We start from the raw sequence: 23,304 nt of genomic DNA on the forward strand, positions 1-23,304 counted from the left end.
CTGCTTATGAAGGGTTTTCAACTGGATTATAGCGCCATCACCTGTTAAGAAAATGCCACATGTTTGCATTAAATAACGACATTTTATTTTGCTCTGAATTTTATTATTTCTAATGTTAAGTTTAAAAAGATCCTCAATTCTTAATACAGCTTCCATAGTTTTTGGCATCCCTCGTAAAATGTGTCAAAAGCTGAACAAAATTCAGCTTTAATTTGAGTAAAATGTTTTGGGGTCAAATTTATTTGCACCTGTAACATTTTCTTGATTTTCTTTCATTATAATTTGCAGTCTTTAGGTTGATAGCATTTTCCAGGGACTTTTTGTTAGTAATCCACAACTTGATGTTTCTCTGGGGTACAAATATGAAATGACATAGAGACCCCTTTTTTTAGCCACTGGCCACAAGGCTGGAAGAGGACCCAAGTTAAATCTGCCATAACTCCCAGTAAGCAGGATGGTATGGAGGTAAAAAAATAAAATAAAAGGTCTTTAAAGCAAAGATCTGCATCTTGGAGTCATCATGTGTCCGTAACATAATGGGTGATTCAGATTACTAAATTCTTTGTAGAAAAGTCAATCATCCTTACTTTTCCTTTTTCACAAAGGAGGATCTATAAAGAATTGGACCTCTTTCTCTTCCAAAGGCACTGGAAACCTTGCTGGGATCATGGCATCTCGATGTCTTTAAAATCTGGGGGATTTTCAATAGAAATCTGATGGACTTACCCAGAAAACTGAAAATTGTTCAACTTTGGGTGCTTCTCCAGACACAAAATCAAGCTTCTTCCATGGTCATCTTAGTAAATCCCCACACATAAACCTTATAGAAAAGCTGTGAGGCAAGCATAAGAGAAGAGAGTGGATGAGAGGAGAGGGTTTGCTAGTTTGGTACCAATAAATTATGCAAAGTTGATTATTTTATTATAAGGTTTGATTTTTCTAATTTGTTCAGTATGATTATGGTTATTGTATGACAAAAACCTAATTTGTTAAAGCAACAGTTAGGAGCCTCGTGGTAACTCTGGAGGAGCTGCAGAGATCTACAACTCAAAATATGTCAGCAGCACAACTATTAGTTGTGCACTGCAAACATCTGTTCTTTGTCAGATGGGACCCAAATTTAAATTCTTGGTCTACAAGCAAAGCATTATGGGTGGCATAAAACTAAAACTCCACTACACCCTTAAACTGCCATCTCCATACTAAAACTGGTGGTGGTATCACCTTGGCTGTTTCTTCAGCAAAGACAGGGAAGCTGGTCAGAGTTAATGGGAAGATTGATGGAGCTAAATGTAGGGCACCTGGATGAAAACCTGTTACAGGCCCAAGACTTCAGACTGGGGGTGGAGAAACATCTTCCTGCAGGACAACACTAAACACAATGCTTATCTAAGCCACACCGGAATGGCTTCAATAAGCATTTCCATGTGTTAGAATGGTCCAGTCAAAGTCCAGACAGAATAAATACAAGCAAAAATATGTGGCAAGACTTCAAAAAAACTGATGTTCACAGACACTCTCCATCCAGTCTGACTGAGCTTGAGTTAGTTTTTAAAAAGATTTGGTAAATATTTCATTGTCAAGATGTGCAAATCTGGTAGCGACATACCTAAAAAATGTGTTACGGTAATTTCAGGGAAAGGTAGTTTTATACCGAGTGACTGTTTTTTATTTTTAGACAAAACGTGAACGAGTTAAAAGGCAGTGGAGGCTTGTTGTGTCGCCAGCTTAGAGGCGGAGCTCTGTCGCCACCTCGCGGTCAGACGCGGTCACTGACTTTGTTTCCTAAACTGAAGATGGCGACAGGAGTCCTTCAGAGAGTCCGCGGAGGCTTCAGCCCGGCTAAAAGCAGAGCTCTGTCAGCCGGAAACCTCTCGCTGTGTGTCAGGTGAGCAGTCGTTTGGCTGTCATGATTGCAGCCTCTTATTTTAGCGGATGTGTGTTATATTCAGTCTGTTTTTCTGTGACTTGCAATGAGCCTGGCAAAGCTAACCCGTTGACTGTTAGCCAGCCTGGTTTGGCCTTCAGCGGTTAGTCACCCTGGAGCTACATCTACCTACTGATTTATCTCCGGGAGGCGTGTGATAAAAGCTGCGTGTGTTAGTTGGTAGAAGTGAAACAATACGAGTCCCTGTCATATTTTGTCTTTGACCGTGTGCAGTACTGAAGGTCAGCTTGTTATTCCTTGTTTAGCTTCATTTAATAAAAATACCACAGTTCTGTTTATTTCTTGCAGGCAGCATGTGGATCATTGCATATGCAGTAAATGGCTGCATTGTAACAGTTTCCTACAGCCTCCTGCATCCCAGATGTGTTTTCAGGCCATGAAGTTGAGGTTTTCCAGCATTAGTCCTTCATTATTTCTACATGTGTGTTCTTTGTTTAGAGGATTGTCCACATCCAGCAACAGAAACCGAGAGGACAGCTGGTTTAGGTCGTTGTTTGTCAGGAAGGTTGATCCCAGAAAGGATGCACACTCCACCCTGCTGACCAAAAATGAGGAAAGTAACCTCTACAAAATTCAGTGTAAGTCCTCACAAGAATATTAGATCTTCACCATTTAATGTCTAATTTTAACAATAATGTTAATGAAACATCTGCCTTTTTCAGTCCATAATGTGAAGCCAGAGTGCCTGGATGCATACAATAAACTCTGGTAAGTGTAATTATTACGAACAATGTGAGGAACAAGTGTGCAGGAAACCATAGAGAATCCTTGGGTTATCCTGTGTACAGGTCCTTCTCAAAATATTAGCATATTGTGATAAAGTTAATTATTTTCCATAATGTAATGATGAAAATTTAACATTCATATATTTTAGATTCATTGCACACTAACTGAAATATTTCAGGTCTTTTATTGTCTTAATACAGATGATTTTGGCATACAGCTCATGAAAACCCAAAATTCCTATCTCACAAAATTAGCATATTTCATCCGACCAATAAAAGAAAAGTGTTTTTAATACAAAAAACATCAACCTTCAAATAATCATGTACAGTTATGCACTCAATACTTGGTCGGGAATCCTTTGGCAGAAATGACTGCTTCAATGCGGCGTGGCATGGAGGCAATCAGCCTGTGGCACTGCTGAGGTCTTATGGAGGCCCAGGATGCTTCGATAGCGGCCTTTAGCTCATCCAGAGTGTTGGGTCTTGAGTCTCTCAACGTTCTCTTCACAATATCCCACAGATTCTCTATGGGGTTCAGGTCAGGAGAGTTGGCAGGCCAATTGAGCACAGTGATACCATGGTCAGTAAACCATTTACCAGTGGTTTTGGCACTGTGAGCAGGTGCCAGGTTGTGCTGAAAAATGAAATCTTCATCTCCATAAAGCTTTTCAGCAGATGGAAGCATGAAGTGCTCCAAAATCTCCTGATAGCTAGCTGCATTGACCCTGCCCTTGATAAAACACAGTGGACCAACACCAGCAGCTGACACGGCACCCCAGACCATCACTGACTGTGGGTACTTGACACTGGACTTCTGGCATTTTGGCATTTCCTTCTCCCCAGTCTTCCTCCAGACTCTGGCACCTTGATTTCCGAATGACATGCAGAATTTGCTTTCATCCGAAAAAAGTACTTTGGACCACTGAGCAACAGTCCAGTGCTGCTTCTCTGTAGCCCAGGTCAGGCGCTTCTGCTGCTGTTTCTGGTTCAAAAGTGGCTTGACCTGGGGAATGCGGCACCTTTAGCCCATTTCCTGCACACGCCTGTGCACGGTGGCTCTGGATGTTTCTACTCCAGACTCAATCCACTGCTTCCACAGGTCCCCCAAGGTCTGGAATCGGCCCTTCTCCACAATCTTCCTCAGGGTCCGGTCACCTCTTCTCGTTGTGCAGCGTTTTCTGCCACACTTTTTCCTTCCCACAGACTTCCCACTGAGGTGCCTTGATACAGCACTCTGGGAACAGCCTATTCATTCAGAAATTTCTTTCTGTGTCTTACCCTCTTGCTTGAGGGTGTCAATAGTGGCCTTCTGGACAGCAGTCAGGTCGGCAGTCTTACCCATGATTGGGGTTTTGAGTGATGAACCAGGCTGGGAGTTTTAAAGGCCTCAGGAATCTTTTGCAGGTGTTTAGAGTTAACTCGTTGATTCAGATGATTAGGTTCATAGCTCGTTTAGAGACCCTTTTAATGATATGCTAATTTTGTGAGATAGGAATTTTGGGTTTTCATGAGCTGTATGCCAAAATCATCCGTATTAAGACAATAAAAGACCTGAAATATTTCAGTTAGTGTGCAATGAATCTAAAATATATGAATGTTAAATTTTCATCATGACATTATGGAAAATAATGAACTTTATCACAATATGCTAATATTTTGAGAAGGACCTGTATATTGGATGGTTAAAATTAAGTACAGTACCTTGCAAAATTATTCATAACCTTCACATTTTGGCAATTGGCTATTCTGCTTTGTAAAATAACTAAAGCTCAGTCAGATTGGAAGGAGAGTGTCTGTGAAGATCAGTATTAGTTCCTGCCCCAGATTCTCACAAACATTTAGGTCTAGACTTTGAGTAGGCCATTCCAACACACGAAAATGATTTAATCTGAACTATTCTATTGTGGCTCTGGCTGTGTGTTTAGGGTTACCTTCTCCCCCATTTAAGTCTTTTGCAGCCTCCAGTATTTACCGTATCTGTACTTCGCTCCATTCAACTTCCTATTTCTTCTCACCAGCTTTCTTATACCTGAACAACCTGCTTGTGACTAACTGCAAACATAACCTTTTATGGCTTCTTTCAACAGCGGCTTTCTGCTTGCCAGTCTTTTCCTAAAGACCAGATTTGTGGAGCTCGTTAGTAATAGTTGTCCTGTCAACAGGTTGTTCCCACTGAACTGTGGATCTCTGCAGCTCCTCCAAAGTTACCGTGAACGTCTTTGCTGTTTCTCTGAGTAATTCTTTTCAGCCATGTTTTTGCAGGTTTGCAGTTATGCCTAACTTTTTCTATTTTTAAATGATGGATGAAACAGTGCTTTGTGAGATGTTGAAAGGTGGGGGTGTCGTTTAATAACCCAACCGTACTTATATCTTCTCCATAGCCTCACTGATGTTCCCTACCAGACCTCTGAAACCTTGATAGACCAGCTGTACTTAGTGAGATCACCCGAGTGGACTTTATTAGCTAATTACTTCTGAAGACGACTGGTTATTATTGAGGGTATCAGAGTGAAGGGGGCTGATTACAAATGCACGCCACTCTTTTTAGATTTTTATTGTAAAAGAAACAAAATAGAGAACAATTTAACCCTTACCTCCAACTCATATGTATGTGTTGCTCTGTTACATAAAATCTAAGTTTATAGTTGTAATGTGACAATGTGGAAAAATAAAGTGGTATAAATACTTTTGCAAGGCTCTGTATAATTTCAGTCCCAACTGCCTCAACCTTATGATGACTGGAGGATGTGTACTTGCAGGTAAAATCTATTTGGTCAAATTATTGCTTGGATTCTGTTGTTTAGAAAAGATTTTTGCATTTTAAAAGTCGCATGTGGATGCGTTTATCACGTCTTCCAGTATTTGGCTTCATGTGAGTGTTAATTCGGTTTCTCGTTTATCGCAGCGAGGACGTTTTGCCTTCCATCCATGCTGATAAGTACTACCCCTGTGAGCTGGTGGGAACCTGGAATACCTGGTATGGAGAACAAGACCAGGCTGGTAGGATTACTAATATCAACATACAAATCTGCAGTATAGCAGGTCTATGCTATTGTGCATGGTTTCACAATCAGCAGGCATGATATACTGCATCTCATGGAAGTAAATAGTCTGTAAAACTAATCATTTCCAGACAATACATTGCCAGCATGTAATTAGGATATATTTATATAGTTTTTTTAATATTGATTATTTATATTTTTTTAGGGGAAAAAAAGAAACTGCATTTAACTAACTTTACATCTGATCACATCCTGTCTCCCGTATTGTTGAACTTGTATTAACAAGAAGTTTTTTTTTTGCAGTTCATCTGTGGCGGTACAGAGGTGGATACCCAGCTCTGACTGAGGTCATGAACAAGCTCAGGCAGAATAAGGTGATCACCGGTTCCTGCACCTTATGTATTTATCGCTCTTGTTTGGTCGCCCGCTCAATAAAGCTCATCGATCCGTGTCTGTTGGACATCAGGAGTTCACGGCGTACAGAAAGGAGCGCGGGAAGATGCTGCTGTCCCGCAGGAATCAACTCCTGCTGGAGTTCAGCTTCTGGAACGAGCCCGTTCCCAGGGATGGTCCCAACATCTACGAGCTCAGGTCTTACCAGCTCAGGGTGAGGAACGCCCCAGCACACCATGGCATTAGTGCCACACTGTGTGCTCAGGGTAATCATTGCACTGGATCACAGGAGGAATCTGCAGACGCTGTTTTTAAAGAATAAACTATCTTGCTTTAATGCAAATCTCCTTTAAACATCATATAGTTTCTATGAAGCTTGAAAACCTCACAATAATGTACTGCTGTTTTACTGAGTAAAGCCATGTTGCACGGGGCTGTCGCAGGGGAATTGGTAATATCATAAGCAGGTGTCCCCAAAATGTCAGAATAATGTTTTAAACTCTGTAACACACTCATTATCAGCACTACCATGTTCATTTTGGGCTTTTAAACTTACCCGAGCCATTCTTTTCAGTGACATTCAATGAATTTTTATAACCAAGAAAATGTTTCATTTTGTATTATATCATTTTATCTAATCCACTTAATGTCCAAATTATACATTACAAGTTAAAATGTGTTCTTTCACCCCCACTAGTATTTGGTTAAATGCCCTTCAGCAAATTGTGGAGAAACTACACCTTATTCTTGGAACCCATCCCTAGTTTACTTGGATATTTGACCCTTCTTCCCATCAGAATCTCTAGATTATTTAAATTGGTTGACTACCTGGCACATATCTGGCTTTTAAGCCATGTCCATTAATTTTCAGTAGAAGCTTCCTTATCCTTCTTTATCTGTTGCCAAACACGTTTTAACATGTTTGCGATCATTGTCCATGTTTCAACCATCTGGCTGTGAGCCAAGACTGAACCCTCCTTGTTTAGCAAAACGGACCTTCAGCATGATGCTGAGACCGACATGCTTGGACGCTGGTGCAGTGTTGTCAGACCTCATCTTGACCCATCCAAACATACGTGATTGTGACCAGACAGGTCCAACTTGGTCTCATCTATAAAACCTGACCCATGTTAGAGTTGAGCTTGAAGGTTTCCAGTTTGGAGCGAGTGCTTCTTTCAGTCCATGTTTATGTCAAACCTGCCTGACTGTAGAGAGTGACTCTGGTGTTCTAGTAGTTTCCAGTTCACATCAGGCAGATTGTTTTTGTGTGTCTGAAATCCTTTCCAGTTTCTTTTTATTTGAGGGTGACCGTTTGGGTTGGATGGTGGAAGCTTGGATGCAGTTGGGTTCCACCAGAACAAAGATCTCAAACACACATAAGAACTGGTTTCTAAATGGCAAAAGCAGGCTCACATTAAGCTTCTTGAACGGCATTAAACCTCAGCTCTATTGAAAAAATATGGACTATACTTAAAAGCCAGGTCAGTTCCAGAAAAGCAAGCGGTCTAATTTCCAACCAGAATTATACCAGAAACTTGTTTATGGCCAGAAAAGGTTTGTGATTTCTCTGTTTACTGCGAGGCAATGAGTGTACAGGTCCTTCTCAAACTATTAGCATATTGTGATAAAGTTCATTATTTTCCATAATGTCATGATGAAAATTTAACATTCATATATTTTAGATTCATTGCACACTAACTGAAATATTTCAGGTCTTTTATTGTCTTAATACGGATGATTTTGGCATACAGCTCATGAAAACCCAAAATTCCTATCTCACAAAATTAGCATATCATTAAAAGGGTCTCTAAACGAGCTATGAACCTAATCATCTGAATCAACGAGTTAACTCTAAACACCTGCAAAAGATTCCTGAGGCCTTTAAAACTCCCAGCCTGGTTCATCACTCAAAACCCCAATCATGGGTAAGACTGCCGACCTGACTGCTGTCCAGAAGGCCACTATTGACACCCTCAAGCAAGAGGGTAAGACACAGAAAGAAATTTCTGAACGAATAGGCTGTTCCCAGAGTGCTGTATCAAGGCACCTCAGTGGGAAGTCTGTGGGAAGGAAAAAGTGTGGCAGAAAACGCTGCACAACGAGAAGAGGTGACCGGACCCTGAGGAAGATTGTGGAGAAGGGCCGATTCCAGACCTTGGAGGACCTGCGGAAGCAGTGGACTGAGTCTGGAGTAGAAACATCCAGAGCCACCGTGCACAGGCGTGTGCAGGAAATGGGCTACAGGTGCCGCATTCCCCAGACCTGGGCTACAGAGAAGCAGCACTGGACTGTTGCTCAGTGGTCCAAAGTACTTTTTTCGGATGAAAGCAAATTCTGCATGTCATTCGGAAATCAAGGTGCCAGAGTCTGGAGGAAGACTGGGGAGAAGGAAATGCCAAAATGCCAGAAGTCCAGTGTCAAGTACCCACAGTCAGTGATGGTCTGGGGTGCCGTGTCAGCTGCTGGTGTTGGTCCACTGTGTTTTATCAAGGGCAGGGTCAATGCAGCTAGTTATCAGGAGATTTTGGAGCACTTCATGTTTCCATCTGCTGAAAAGCTTTATGGAGATGAAGATTTCATTTTTCAGCACGACCTGGCACCTGCTCACAGTGCCAAAACCACTGGTAAATGGTTTACTGACCATGGTATCACTGTGCTCAATTGGCCTGCCAACTCTCCTGACCTGAACCCCATAGAGAATCTGTGGGATATTGTGAAGAGAACGTTGAGAGACTCAAGACCCAACACTCTGGATGAGCTAAAGGCCGCTATCGAAGCATCCTGGGCCTCCATAAGACCTCAGCAGTGCCACAGGCTGATTGCCTCCATGCCACGCCGCACTGAAGCAGTCATTTCTGCAAAAGGATTCCTGACCAAGTATTGAGTGCATAACTGTACATGATTATTTGAAGGTTGACGTTTTTTGTATTAAAAACACTTTTCTTTTATTGGTCGGATGAAATATGCTAATTTTGTGAGATAGGAATTTTGGGTTTTCATGAGCTGTATGCCAAAATCATCCGTATTAAGACAATAAAAGACCTGAAATATTTCAGTTAGTGTGCAATGAATCTAAAATATATGAATGTTAAATTTTCATCATGACATTATGGAAAATAATGAACTTTATCACAATATGCTAATATTTTGAGAAGGACCTGTATGTAAATATTTAATCCTGCATTTTACTCTTAGTGAACTAAAGTAAATTCACCATAAATCCCCTCCTCAGAACAGAATTCTTCTTCATATAAATAATTAAAGTCACACTGAGAAAAGAAGTAAAGTAAAAAAAATGAGAGCCCAAAATTAAAATGACATTCCTGATAAGGGTATTTAAACTTCTGACCTCAGCTGTACATAACTACTGCCTGCTGTAGATGAAGTCAGGACTAAAATATATAATCTTTGCAGATATTAACAGTGTTTCTATCCTTTGTCCTGTGCTCGGTTCTGTGACAGTTCCCACAACTGCTTGCAATCATACCTGAAGCTCTGTTGCAATCAGACCAGATAAAGAAAGAACACACCTGCTGTCTGCATTTCCCCCACGAATATTAGGATATTTCTGCTTTTATTAACGATTTCAGTATTTGATTGTGCCTAATGTTAGATCAAACGTTGATCTGAACCAAAACTAAGCCATCTCTTGCAGATTCAGTCATTCTGTCTAACCTGAAAAGGCTTGAGGTGTTCCCTCTGCAGCATCTGATAAACGCAAGCCTGAGATTATCTCTGACAAACAGCAGGACATTTGTTGTCTTAAGCTCAGTTGGATGATTGAAGATGTGTAGTTATTCTTGCATCTTAATGCATTTAATCTGGAAAGAAGTTTGGAACCCTCTCTGTTTTATTGCAATAAGGAATGTTGTGTTTCTTTTCCCTCTTCCTGCAGCCAGGAACCATGATCGAGTGGGGTAATTACTGGTAAGGCAGCCTGAATTCATTTGACTCATTGAACTGTAGTTACAGAGCAGTTGCAGTACATGAACCCTCTCTCATCACACTGTCATTAACAAGAGCTATTCTCCAGAGGGGCTTTTATATTTCAAGCTGCACCGTAACCGAGATAAAGTCCCAAGTGAAGCTGTGTGTTTGCTTGAAGGACCTGAACATAATAAAAGGCGCATGACTTTAAGATTAAACGGCTGTCTTGATCATGTGTGACGGCATAATTGAGCCCGCTGAAGATTTTTCCAATGAAAATTGTTCCGTCAACACATCTAGTGCCGTTTTTATACATGCATAAATATACTTGAGAGCAATGAAATGATGTGAAGTCTCCGGGGGAAAATATATGAGCTTGGTTTTTAAACATCACTGTAAGAGAGGTTGATTTCACCTTTTTTTTTTTTTTTTTGTTGCTTTTAAGCTTGTTCTTAACTCGCCGTCATTTGAACACACACCCCCCCCCGTAGACTTATAAATAACGTCAGCAAAGCTATTTAAAGCAATTTCTGTGTAATTTGTGTAGGTGACAGCTTGAAGTTCTGCTTTTTACAACAACATTTAGAAATGAGCCTTCAGAGTTTAATAGACGTGATCTGAATGCGCATGTTTGCTTTGGGGTGGAAAATTAACACGAGACTAAAACATTCCTTCCACGACGGCTCACCCCAGCCTGGCCTGCATTAAGGTCCAGCAGTTCATTGATTCATGAGGTTCGTGCCCGTTTTTAGACGGAGTCCAGAGTAAATTCAGAGATGAGGAGAGTTTATGATCTTAGATGGAGGGTTGGTGTGTTTTGGCTGTGGTTGTGACTCAAGTTGTTGTTTGTGTGCAGGGCTAGAGCAATCCGATACCGCCAGCGCAACAGAGAGGCCGTGGGAGGGTTTTTCTCCCAGATTGGTGACCTCTACATGGTCCATCACCTTTGGGGTATGACTAAACGCAAGCATGTCCAAATTTACATCATTTTACCGATTACAGAGTACCTTTTGTTAGTTGAGAAACAGAAGCGTATTGCTCACATTGTGTTACAAGCTTCATCTTGGCTACGTCAGTCTTGCATTAGGATTTCTAAACAAAACAAGCAACATATATGCATAAAAAATGTTAAAAATATATTAACCATCAGTACTAACAATTTCTTTGTGTCTTTAAGAAACTAGTAACACTACGAAGGCCAATACAACATGATGTTTAATCATTTCATTCACAAACGCCACTGGGACATAGTTAAGAACCATAAAACAGAAATTAATAAAGCAGACACACACATACAGCTGTGTGCTAGTTTATCTGGCTGTATGTGTTGAACATAGTAGCAGATTAGCATCTAATTGGTTCCGTCGCTGGTTTTGGCACAAAATGTGTTTCTACTTGGAAGACAATCTACAGACCCAGCAGCCTTGGCATGCATGCTGCTGAATCTGTGTAATTTCATCATTAATAGGAAGTGGGCATGTTCAAATTAACATCACTAGAGTTTAATGAGTAAGATTGATTGGTTTATGAAAACTTGGGAGTCAAACAGGTGGCCTTGGCAGTGAATGTTGTACCTGCTGGTTAATGGGAAATTTCTCTCTAAAATATAAGTTAGATGGTTCCTTCCAGACATTTTCAGAAGACCAGCGTACTTTGTCACAAACGGTATACTGCTTCAGTCTGGACCCATTCACTTGTTCAGAGTATCTTCAAATATCTTAGAGGTAGAACTAGCTGCTGATCAAACTTTCTTGATCATCCTATTAATCATGTTCCATAGACTCTGCAGATAAGTTGCCTCCTCAGTAACATAAACCATAGAAAACAACACAAACCCAGGGTATTTCTCTTAACTTAGGTGATTCTGACTTAGAGAATCCAAATCCCAATTTTAGTTTGTCAAACAATTAGAATATTGCATAAAACCAATACTAATGGATTTTTAAAAAACAGAAATAAACAGTATATTCATATTCTGTCTAGTATACTGTATGCATGCAATACTTAGGTGGTTCTTATTTGCATGAATTACTGCATCAGTGCAGCATTGCATGCAGGCGATTAGCCTGTGGTTCTGCTGAGGTGTAATGGAAACCCGGGTCGGTTTCATCATGACCTTCATCACATCTACATTGTTGGGTCTGGTGTCTCTCCTCTTCCTCTAACAATACCCCATAGATTCTCTGAGGTTTAGGCCAGGCCGGTTTGCTAGACAGTGAATCATTGTTATTAAAGTAGATATCGGTTCTTTTGGCAGTGTGGGCCGGTTCCAAGTTCTGCTGGAAAATTAAACCTGCTTCTCCGTTAAGCTTGTCAGCAGAAGGAAGCGTGGTGTGCTCTAACATTTCCTGGTAGACAGCTGCTCTGACTTTGGACACGGTGAACAGACACCAGTAGATCCCATGACCCCCACTTCATCCTTGATTTTCAAACAGTTTGGGTTCTGTGCCTCTCCGCTCTTCCTCCAGAATCTGGGACGTTGATTTCCAAATGAAATGCAACATTTACTTTTATCTGAAAAGACGACCACTGAGCAACAGTCCAGTTCTTTTTCTCCTTAGCTAAGGTAAGATGCTTCTGTCATGCCATCTGGTTCTGGAGTCTCATGTTCTGGATACGTCGGTGTGTGGTGGCACTCAGCTAGAAGCTTCGACTTCCACTGCAGTCAGCCATGTGAATCTGAACAATCCTCAAGGTTTTGGTTAACCCTGTTGCTTGTACACCTTTTTTTTAACCACACTTTCCCCTTCCACTCAACTTTCCAATAATATGCTTGGATACAGCACTAGAAAATGTAAGTTCTTTAGGAGAAATCATTGTGGCTTACCCTTCTTGTGAAGCGTATCAGCGACTGTCTGCTGGACATGTCGGTTATTGGTTTTATACAATATTCAAATTTTTGTTGTAAGCCATAATCAGCAAATTTAACAGAAATAAACTCTTCAAATGAATTACTGTGTAATGAGCCTTTAGAATACAAGTTTAATTTTCTTAGATAAATCAACTTTTTGATGGTATTCTAATTTATTAAGATGTACCCGTACTGTTTACTTTGCAGCTTACAAAGACCTTCAGTCCCGAGAAGACACGAGGAATGCCGTCTGGCAGCAGGAGGGCTGGCATGAAGTGGTGTATTACACCGGTGAGCTAAGGAAATCCCTTCGTACTCCAGCTACTGCGGTTTTCCTTAAGTGATGTCAACATAATGAAGCTCTTCTTTTATCCCTCTCTGCAGTCCCTCTCATTCAGCACATGGATTCTAGGGTCATGATCCCAACTAAAGCGTCCCCGCTGCAGTAAGGAGGGAGGATTTGCTTTTAAGTGGCGCCCCTTCGAATGTTAACATCCATTCTGTGAATTGCCATCATGGGTCCAACCTTCTGTCAGTGCTACCAAACAGCAGCCCTCTCCTTTTGATATTTGCTTTATAACTTCAAGATTTCACTTCTTAAAATACCTTCAAATTAAAACGGATATAGAAGGTAGCACACTCTTGGTCACACAGCTCCTCTGTTTTAGGGACAGAAATGAACCAAATTAAAACCTTCTGATAGTCATGTGCAACATCTAGTGCCACATTAAACGTGGTCCAGGAGAAGAGCTCGTCTCCTGTTTTGGGAGCAACAAAGGTTGCTTGAAAAAGTATAAAAAGAAAGTAATAGTGTTGAAATTCACTGCTCAGGGCAGTAGCCATTTATTTATTTAAATGTGTTTAAATGTGTTGACAAAGTGTTGTAAGCCACGTCATTGCTGATTGAAATATGAAACCTATGATTTAAAAACGTATCTCAGTGACCTGTCAAGATGATAAAGTACCACATATTGTACAATGCAGATATCAGAATTTTATATTCGCTGTCTGTAACAAAACACTCCAGGTTCTGTTCTGTGTCTTATTACATTTCTTGTCAAAGCGACGTTAACTTTTCCTGGTGCTGTGTTCGTAGCTTTTTCCTGTGGAGACGGTATGCCTGGTTTTAAAATCCATTTTTAATCAAACATCTCTTAACCGTGTAGAAATAACGTGGGAACAATCTCTCCATGAGTGAGTGATTGAATCTGTTGGAGCGATGCTGCTTCGTACTGTAATAATGTATCGTTGAGGGATCCGCATTTATCATTTTCTTTCAAAGAAGAAATGTTAGGAGGTGGGAGAGAATGACAAATTAAAATTATTCAGACATCCTTTACAGCATGTTCTCGTCTTTAATTTTGATGCTCCTTAAAGGACTGAAGTTGCCACAGTTTTGACAGTCAAGTCAGGTTACAGGTCTTTTAGTACTGAACACATTTTTAATACAATTCTCATTGCACATGCCATAACATAATGCCTACAACTTGTAAGGTTTTTATGTAAAAAGCACAAAAACACTAACTTCTTAATGTCCATCCAGACAGTGTTTAGTTACCTTTTTAGTACAAAAAAATCAACATTAATGTTAAGTCTGTCTAGTGTAAATACTTATATTCAACTATAAAAATCTATTGAGTGTGTAATAGATAAAAAGCTTCACCGGCACACCTTTGGGTGCAAATATAAAAGGTTAAATCGGTAACAGAATTTTTCTAGCGTGTTTAAATCTTCTCCAGCTCCTTCAGCAGCTCATCGAAGCTCTTCACATACCAGGAACTTCTCTCCTTGACTTGGGCTCTGACGACGTTCCCTCCAAATCCAATGAAAGCACTCTGAAGGTGAAGATTGCATATTTTAAAGATCTACCAAATATGTATCATTGCCCTCATAGCATAATTGCCTAAGTCCCATTGTGATGTCACGAATGCACCGACATATCAGCCGGTGACAGGAATAGGACAACTTTTACCTTTATCAGCCTTTCCTGACCTTTGAAAAAGGTTTACGCCAGATGGCATAGGTAAAGGCTTTCAGGACATGCTGACAACAATCAGTGTGGATGTTGTTAAGTGAAGAAGGCTAAAAAGTCTGTAGTTTTCATCAGTGGGGTGCATAAAAAATGACTTCAGAGGAGGCGCAGCTGTAAGAAGCTATTATGACGAGACATGTCTGTGAGATAGTAAGACTTTCAGCAAATAACAGGAAGACTGAACAGAGCAGGTCTGTTTAATCCTTTGGAGCCTTCAACTTCTGTTATGGAAGATTCTGGATGTCAAAATGTTGGCAACCTTTAAAAAGTCTCAAGAGTTAGGGTCCAAATTTTCTGATATAGGGGTCGGACAATGAAACTGAAACACCTGGTTTTAGACCACAATAATTTATTAGTATGGTGTAGGGCATCCTTTTGCAGCCAATACAGCGTCAATGCGTCTTGGGAATGACATATACAAGTCCTGCACATTGGTCAGAGATTTTAAGCCATTCTTCTTGCAGGATAGTGGCCAGGTCACTACGTGATACTGGTGGAGGAAAACGTTTCCTGACTCGCTCCTCCAAAACACCCCAAAGTGGATCAATAATATTTAGATCTGGTGACTGTGCAGGCCATGGGAGATGTTCAACTACACTTTCATGTTCATCAAACCAATCTTTCACCAGTCTTGCTGTGTGTATTGGTGCATTGTCATCCTGATACACGGCACCGCCTTCAGGATACAATGTTTGAACCATTGGATGCACATGGTCCTCAAGAATGGTTCGGTAGTCCTTGGCAGTGACGCGCCCATCTAGCACAAGTATTGGGCCAAGGGAATGCCATGATATGGCAGCCCAAACCATCACTGATCCACCCCCATGCTTCACTCTGGGCATGCAACAGTCTGGGTGGTACGCTTCTTTGGTGCTTCTCCACACCGTAACTCTCCCGGATGTGGAGAAAACAGTAAAGGTGGACTCATCAGAGAACAATACATGTTTCACATTGTCCACAGCCCAAGATTTGCGCTCCTTGCACCATTGAAACTGACGTTTGGCATTGACATGAGTGACCAAAGGTTTGGCTATAGCAGCCCGGCCGTGTATATTGAACCTGTGGAGCTCTCGACGGACAGTTCTGGTGGAAACAGGAGAGTTGAGGTGCACATTTAATTCTGCCGTGATTTGGGCAGCCTTGATTTTATGTTTTTTGGATACAATCCGTGTTAGCACTCGAACATCCCTTTCAGACAGCTTCCTCTGGCGTCCACAGTTAATCCTGTTGGATGTGGTTCGTCCTTCTTGGTGGTATGCTGACATTACCCTGGATACCGTGGCTCTTGATACATCCCAAAGACTTGCTGTCTTGGTCACAGATGCGCCAGCAAGACGTGCACCAACAATTTGTCCTCTTTTGAACTCTGGTATATCACCCATAATGTTGTGTGCATTTCAATATTTTGAGCAAAACTGTGCTCTTACCCTGCTAATTGAACCTTCACACTCTGCTCTTACTGGTGCAATGTGCAATCAATGAAGACTGGCTACCAGGCTGGTCCAATTTAGCCATGAAACCTCCCACACTAAAATGACAGGTGTTTCAGTTTCATTGTCCAACCCCTGTAAATACACATGGTAACTGACGTAGTAATGCTAGGCCAAGGGTTGTCATTGCACCACTAGTTTAATTCTGTTGTAGAAATACTATACAGGATTAGCCTAAAAACACAGAAAAGCTGCAAAAACAAGTCATTTTCATTAGCTTTAGTAATAGTTCGCTATTATTCTGGACAAAGTGGCTTATTAAAAGCCATATGCGGCTCCACGGCCTCAGGTTGCAGTCATTGCTAATACACAAAGCTAATGACAGTTTAAAACGTCAACTGCATAATGGTTTTTGTCTCCCTTTCAAAATATTATTTAACTATTTTACAACCCCTGGCAGATTTGGGTTTAAACAAATCTTATAATTTCGTCAACGTCTGACAAGAAGTAATCGCAACGTTTTGGAGTGTCCGACCCAGAGTCTCGACATGAATCTGATAGAGAATCTGTAAGGGGCAAAAAATTAAGGTGATAGCAAAGAGGTCTTCCAAGCTCAAAGACTTGGAGCTCATCATCAAAGACAAATCGTCAAAATACCAGCGAGAAGATTCTAAGATGCAAAAAATTGGTCAGCAATTATAAGGCCTTGATTGCTGTAACACCAATAAGGATCTTTCCATTGATTTTTGTAAAGGATATAAATAATTTTTGACATGCTATTTTTTATTAAACTGTAAATTTCTTTTTTTTTTTTTTTGGTTCAAAACCTTTAGATTGTGGCGTCATCTTTTCTGATGAGTGCATCTCTAAAACATTAATGCAGATGTTTTACTGCATTAATTCACTTACAGCTGGGGGGCAGGCCTCCAGATCAGTGGCTCCGTCTCCGATCATCACCACTGTTTTGAAGCCGTTCTGCTCTTTCAGCATGCTTATCACTTTTCCTTTGCCTCCGCTCTCAGCTGTGGGCTGACTTTCATCAAAACCAGCGTATTCGCCTGAAATTTTAGTTGGAAAACGAACACAAAATTTAAGAGCCAAATAAAAAGAGATGAGCGTCAAACGGCATGACCTGGTTCTTACCGTTAAAGTAGAACTTGAGTCGGTTGGCGTAGACATGATGCAGAGGGATGTTTAGCTGAGAGGCCACATGTTCGACAATGCAACGAAAACCACCAGAAATGAGGAACACCTTTATGTTGCGCTCATGCAGACGGTCCACAAGCTCCCTGAACAAAGATGAACAAAAGCATTTGTCAACTACAAAGAATTAAAAAAAATAAATAAACTCATGTAAGAATTTTTGACAAGAGTATTATTTCATTGTTTATTTAACCTTCCTTTTTATACATCATCTAATTTTAATTTCCCTCTGAAGAAATGTTAACCAGGTTAGTACTGATAGTCATGGGAAAAACTAAGTATGCACTTGCTGCTTTTATATGATTTAAGAGGGAAAGTCAGCAGTGAGATGCAGCTCATGAAGCCGTTCTGACTGTTTACAAGCCTGGAACCTACAGGTGCGTATTAACAACTCCAAAGCAGGAAGATACCAGCAATGCCCTCAAGAAGCAGTTGTTGCAGCCTGTCAATCTGGGAAGGATTATAAAGCCATTTCCTAATCATTTGAAGTCCATCATTTTAATTGGGAAAAACTGGGAACAATTTGAAAACATTTAGGGCAGTTACCATTATTCCTAGGAGTGGATGTCATGTTTACCCTAAGGTCAGACCTTGAAATTCTGATCGACATTTCAAAAACCCAAAGAGCTCTGAGTCTACAGCAGTCAACAAGATAAGTTTATGACATTAAAGTTTGAAAAGGATGAAAATAAAATGGCTAGATTGGAAGCCTTTTCTGTCTAAATACAGCTTGGCTTGCAAAGTTGCACCTGAATGAACCACAGGACTTCTGAAACGATGTACTTAAGACAGTTGAGACCAAACCAGACGTTCAGAGAAAACAAAATGCAACACGTGACAAATGTTTTGTAGCAAATGTCAAACACAGGACCAGAGGTGACAATTTGGGTTTGTTCGGTAGCCCCAGGATCTGGGCATCTTGCAATCAGTGATTGAACATGAACTCCTCTGTCTACTTAAGTATTTTAGAGTAAAGATTGAGGCCCCCTGTCTGTCTGACAACTAATGCTTGTCTAAAACTGGTTAAATCACAAGCAAAGCAGCAAATCTACAAAACAGGCAAAAATAAAAAATAAAGATGTTGCAATGGCCCAGCCAAAGTCCAGATGTCCACCTGATTTGAGCAGAAACAAGTCATGTCAGCAAGTAACTGCAGGTTTAAGTGGTTCAGAGTATAATTCAGAGCATAATTTTACATCTGGAGGGTATTTGGATCTGCATTAAAGAGAAAACTCTTTATCACCTTTAATATTTAAAGATTTTTTTAAATTTTGATTTGTTTTTATTTCATACTATCATTAAGTTAGCTCCAAAGGTTTTGAAGCTCAAAATATCAATGGCCCTCTATTTTTCACCTGGTTGAGAACTGTGCCGATTACATCCCTGTATTCTTTGGATACTTCTTAACTTGTATAACTACACATTCATCGTATTATACATGTGCTACTTCATTATAATTAATTACATTTTAAGACACCAAATACTGACAAAGCAAGAAGGCAAATATGGACTAATTTTACCTGGACCAGGTTTGGCAAAACCATAGACCACAAAAAAAAATAAAAAATAAAAAATCAGAATCATATCATAAAACAGCAACAACAAAAGATGTGTGGTGTATCTATGGAAATATAATATCCAGTTTGTTCTTTGCGCTTGGAGGAAATGTTTCTGCATGCAGTGCAAAACAAAATCTGTTGAATTGATTGACTTTATCGGACTCTCCACCCACTTACTTTATGCCTGGTGTCAGTTGAGGTGGGTGATCCGTTATGAGTTTGTTTACTTGTTCTCTGGAACATCGGATGATGGAGAGACGCTCAGTGAGGGCCTTCTTAAACGTCATTGAGCCGCCCATGGCTTTAAGAGTCCTGAAATGTGAAAGTATATTTGGTTAAAATCTAATAACGGGGTAATTTTTGGAAAACAGAGTAAATAAATTTGAGAATGTGTTGAGGACAGTATGTAAACAGATACAGCACCCAGCAAAAGTATTCATAGCCCTTGAACCTTTGAACATTTTCTCACATTACAGAGATCAGTATGAGAGACATGAGGGGGGTTCTTGTTTGTTTACTACTGTTGTACTTTGCTGTCATTGTTTGTACAGATCCTTCTCAAAATATTAGCATATTGTGATAAAGTTCATTATTTTCCATAATGTAATGATGAAAATTTAACATTCATATATTTTAGATTCATTGCACACTAACTGAAATATTTCAGGTCTTTTATTGTCTTAATACGGATGATTTTGGCATACAGCTCATGAAAACCCAAAATTCCTATCTCACAAAATTAGCATATCATTAAAAGGGTCTCTAAACGAGCTATGAACCTAATCATCTGAATCAATGAGTTAACTCTAAACACCTGCAAAAGATTCCTGAGGCCTTTAAAACTCCCAGCCTGGTTCATCACTCAAAACCCCAATCATGGGTAAGACTGCCGACCTGACTGCTGTCCAGAAGGCCACTATTGACACCCTCAAGCAAGAGGGTAAGACACAGAAAGACATTTCTGAACGAATAGGCTGTTCCCAGAGTGCTGTATCAAGGCACCTCAGTGGGAAGTCTGTGGGAAGGAAAAAGTGTGGCAGAAAACGCTGCACAACGAGAAGAGGTGACCGGACCCTGAGGAAGATTGTGGAGAAGGGCCGATTCCAGACCTTGGGGGACCTGCGGAAGCAGTGGACTGAGTCTGGAGTAGAAACATCCAGAGCCACCGTGCACAGGCGTGTGCAGGAAATGGGCTACAGGTGCCGCATTCCCCAGGTCAAGCCACTTTTGAACCAGAAACAGCGGCAGAAGCGCCTGACCTGCGCTACAGAGAAGCAGCACTGGACTGTTGTTCAGTGGTCCAAAGTACTTTTTTCGGATGAAAGCAAATTCTGCATGTCATTCGGAAATCAAGGTGCCAGAGTCTGGAGGAAGACTGGGGAGAAGGAAGTGCCAAAATGCCAGAAGTCCAGTGTCAAGTACCCACAGTCAGTGATGGTCTGGGGTGCCGTGTCAGCTGCTGGTGTTGGTCCACTGTGTTTTATCAAGGGCAGGGTCAATGCAGCTAGCTATCAGGAGATTTTGGAGCACTTCATGCTTCCATCTGCTGAAAAGCTTTATGGAGATGAAGATTTCATTTTTCAGCACGACCTGGCACCTGCTCACAGTGCCAAAACCACTGGTAAATGGTTTACTGACCATGGTATCACTGTGCTCAATTGGCCTGCCAACTCTCCTGACCTGAACCCCATAGAGAATCTGTGGGATATTGTGAAGAGAACGTTGAGAGACTCAAGACCCAACACTCTGGATGAGCTAAAGGCCGCTATCGAAGCATCCTGGGCCTCCATAAGACCTCAGCAGTGCCACAGGCTGATTGCCTCCATGCCACGCCGCATTGAAGCAGTCATTTCTGCAAAAGGATTCCCGACCAAGTATTGAGTGCATAACTGTACATGATTATTTCAAAGTTGACGTTTTTGTATTAAAAACACTTTTCTTTTATTGGTCGGATGAAATATGCTAATTTTGTGAGATAGGAATTTTGGGTTTTCATGAGCTGTATGCCAAAATCATCCGTATTAAGACAATAAAAGACCTGAAATATTTCAGTTAGTGTGCAATGAATCTAAAATATATGAATGTTACATTTTCATCATGACATTATGGAAAATAATGAACTTTATCACAATATGCTAATATTTTGAGAAGGACCTGTATTTATGTACAGCACTTTGGTCAATGTTGCAAATAAACATGTACTTATTTTATCGGGTTCAATTGTGAAGTTGAAGGAAAATATGTGATTTGCAAAATGCTAAAAATCTGAAAAGTGTGTTGTTTATTTGTAGTACTCTATTACCTCTTAAAATCCAGTGCAACTGGTAAGAAGAAAGTCATGAGAGGTCCCATTTTGTGGAAAACTGGCATGGGGCCCAAAATTCAATGGAATGGCTTTGATTAAAGCAGATTCATGTGTAAAATTGCCTGGACCTAAATCCAATTGAGAATCAGTGGCAAGACTTGAAAATTGATGTTAACAGAAACTTCCCATCCAATCAAGAGGGTTGAGTGTGGCAAAGAAGATGAAAAAAAAACTTGATGTGCCCTTAAAGGTATACCCCAAAAGACCTGCAGCATCCACTGAAAGGTGGTTCTATAAAGTACTCACTCAAGACAGGAGTGAAAACCAGAAAAATCGGATATAATTTTCCTTCCTCTTAACAATAATGCACTACTTTGTGTTGGTCTATCATATAAAGTCCCAATAAAATGTGTCGCCTTTAGTTGTAGTATGGCAGAATGAGGACAGGTTAAAGGGGTATAAGGACTTTTGCAAAAGTGTTCATGAAAAGCAGCTTCCGTACATCTCTCTGACCGCATCCCCCACACCACAGAATATGGCGAGTTCATCGATGCCTTCTTCTTTGATGACTGTGCTATCCACATCAAAGCAGACAGCATCTGCTCTCCTGAAGAGCTCCTTTGTCTCCTGAATAGTTGTCATCGTGCTGCGGGGTGACAAAATTCAACATGAGATGAGCAAAATGCTATTAAGCCTGATAATTCAGACTGAGGGAGTCAGGTGACATGAAGAGCTAACACTGGGAAGTCATCTGGGAGGTCTGTTGCTGTGTTGTTGGTTTAAGGGGACATCTCTTACGCCTGATTTAACCCTGCATGCAGAGGGCCCCTTTTCTCCATCGGAGCAGAAAACACAACTATTCAGTGAAATACCTTTGTGCAAACTGTACGTGCTGATCTGAACTAAAAACAATGTTTACAATGCAATAATCTGACCGATGGGTGGATGGATGGGTGGAGGGGTGGACATCCTCTGTCCCTGTTGCATCACCCCAAGGCGGCAGGCAAAACACTAAAGGTTGATACTTTAACACACAACAAAACAACAAAGCATAAACCTCGTCAATGCTGCTAGTACTCCTCTTCTGACGTAACAAGTCAAGGCTTCAGTCGTCTGGAAAAGCCTCTGGAATGTCTTTTATTTGTAGAACAGACGGTTGACTTCTACCTACCCCCTCAGAACTACTGGTGCAACTGTCAGCAGTGATAAACTACTTAACCCTGAAGCACAACACTATATTCGACAAAATTATGGAATTTTACGTTGTTTTTCTATACATACCGAAAAAGGGGAGCGTTGATAAGGCACAAGCAGGCTGCTCGTTTGGACATGAGCCGAGAGAGACCGCTCTCAATGGGCTCAACGCTGAGGAAGTGACGCGCCAAACGGCCAACCAATCAGAGCGAAGCTGACAAAGTTCCCGCCCACTCACCAGTTGGTTCGCTAGTTAAAGTAAAAAGAATAATAATGAAGAAATAATAAAATATCAAACAAGGAAACAGACCATGCCTATCTCAGCTGAATAAACAAAATGTACATAGTTGTATTTTACTCATTTATTAAGTGATTGTTTCCTTTGAACAATGACATTACTTTTATGTTTCAAGTAGCTGAAACGAAAGAAAAATGCACCTAGTAAGAGAACTGTTCTTGGGGAACAAAAGTGCAAAAAGCCATTACCTTCACAATTTAGAAACTGTACCTCAATGGTTCACAGTCCTGGTCCTCAGGGACCCCTTCCCTGCAGGTTTTAGATGTACGTCTGCTCCAGAACACCTGATTCAAATTCTGACATGACCTCCTATACAGGCATCAAGAATGGAGGGTCAAACCGGACACAATTAAAACAATAAAATTATAATTAAATAAATAAATGTTGTGAATGTCCCAAAAGTGAAGTAAATGTAACATGAAAGAAATGTAACATTA

General features: G+C 40.7%; 2 protein-coding genes across 2 annotated transcripts; one reads left to right on the forward strand and one right to left on the reverse strand.

Moving 5' to 3' along the window:
- Positions 1 to 1,728: 1,728 nt before the first annotated feature.
- Positions 1,729 to 14,185, forward strand: nipsnap2 (nipsnap homolog 2). The gene is made up of 10 exons (XM_047391818.1): positions 1,729 to 1,888; positions 2,387 to 2,526; positions 2,611 to 2,656; positions 5,579 to 5,673; positions 5,979 to 6,049; positions 6,142 to 6,282; positions 9,964 to 9,995; positions 10,852 to 10,946; positions 13,054 to 13,137; positions 13,231 to 14,185. The coding sequence occupies exons 1-10, from the start codon at positions 1,797 to 1,799 to the stop codon at positions 13,293 to 13,295; spliced, it is 861 nt and encodes a 286-aa protein (XP_047247774.1). The 5' UTR covers positions 1,729 to 1,796; the 3' UTR covers positions 13,296 to 14,185.
- On the reverse strand, positions 14,182 to 22,815 carry psph (phosphoserine phosphatase). Its single transcript, XM_047391819.1, has 6 exons — positions 22,657 to 22,815; positions 21,878 to 22,021; positions 19,248 to 19,382; positions 17,452 to 17,597; positions 17,218 to 17,366; positions 14,182 to 14,681 (listed from the first exon to the last, which is right to left on the reverse strand). Exons 1-6 carry the CDS (start codon positions 22,704 to 22,706, stop codon positions 14,571 to 14,573), a joined length of 735 nt encoding a protein of 244 aa, XP_047247775.1. The 5' UTR covers positions 22,707 to 22,815; the 3' UTR covers positions 14,182 to 14,570.
- Between the last annotated feature and the right edge of the window lie 489 nt (positions 22,816 to 23,304).

Source organism: Girardinichthys multiradiatus, chromosome 18 (assembly GCF_021462225.1).
Source record: "Girardinichthys multiradiatus isolate DD_20200921_A chromosome 18, DD_fGirMul_XY1, whole genome shotgun sequence".
Taxonomy (NCBI): Eukaryota; Metazoa; Chordata; class Actinopteri; order Cyprinodontiformes; family Goodeidae; genus Girardinichthys; species Girardinichthys multiradiatus.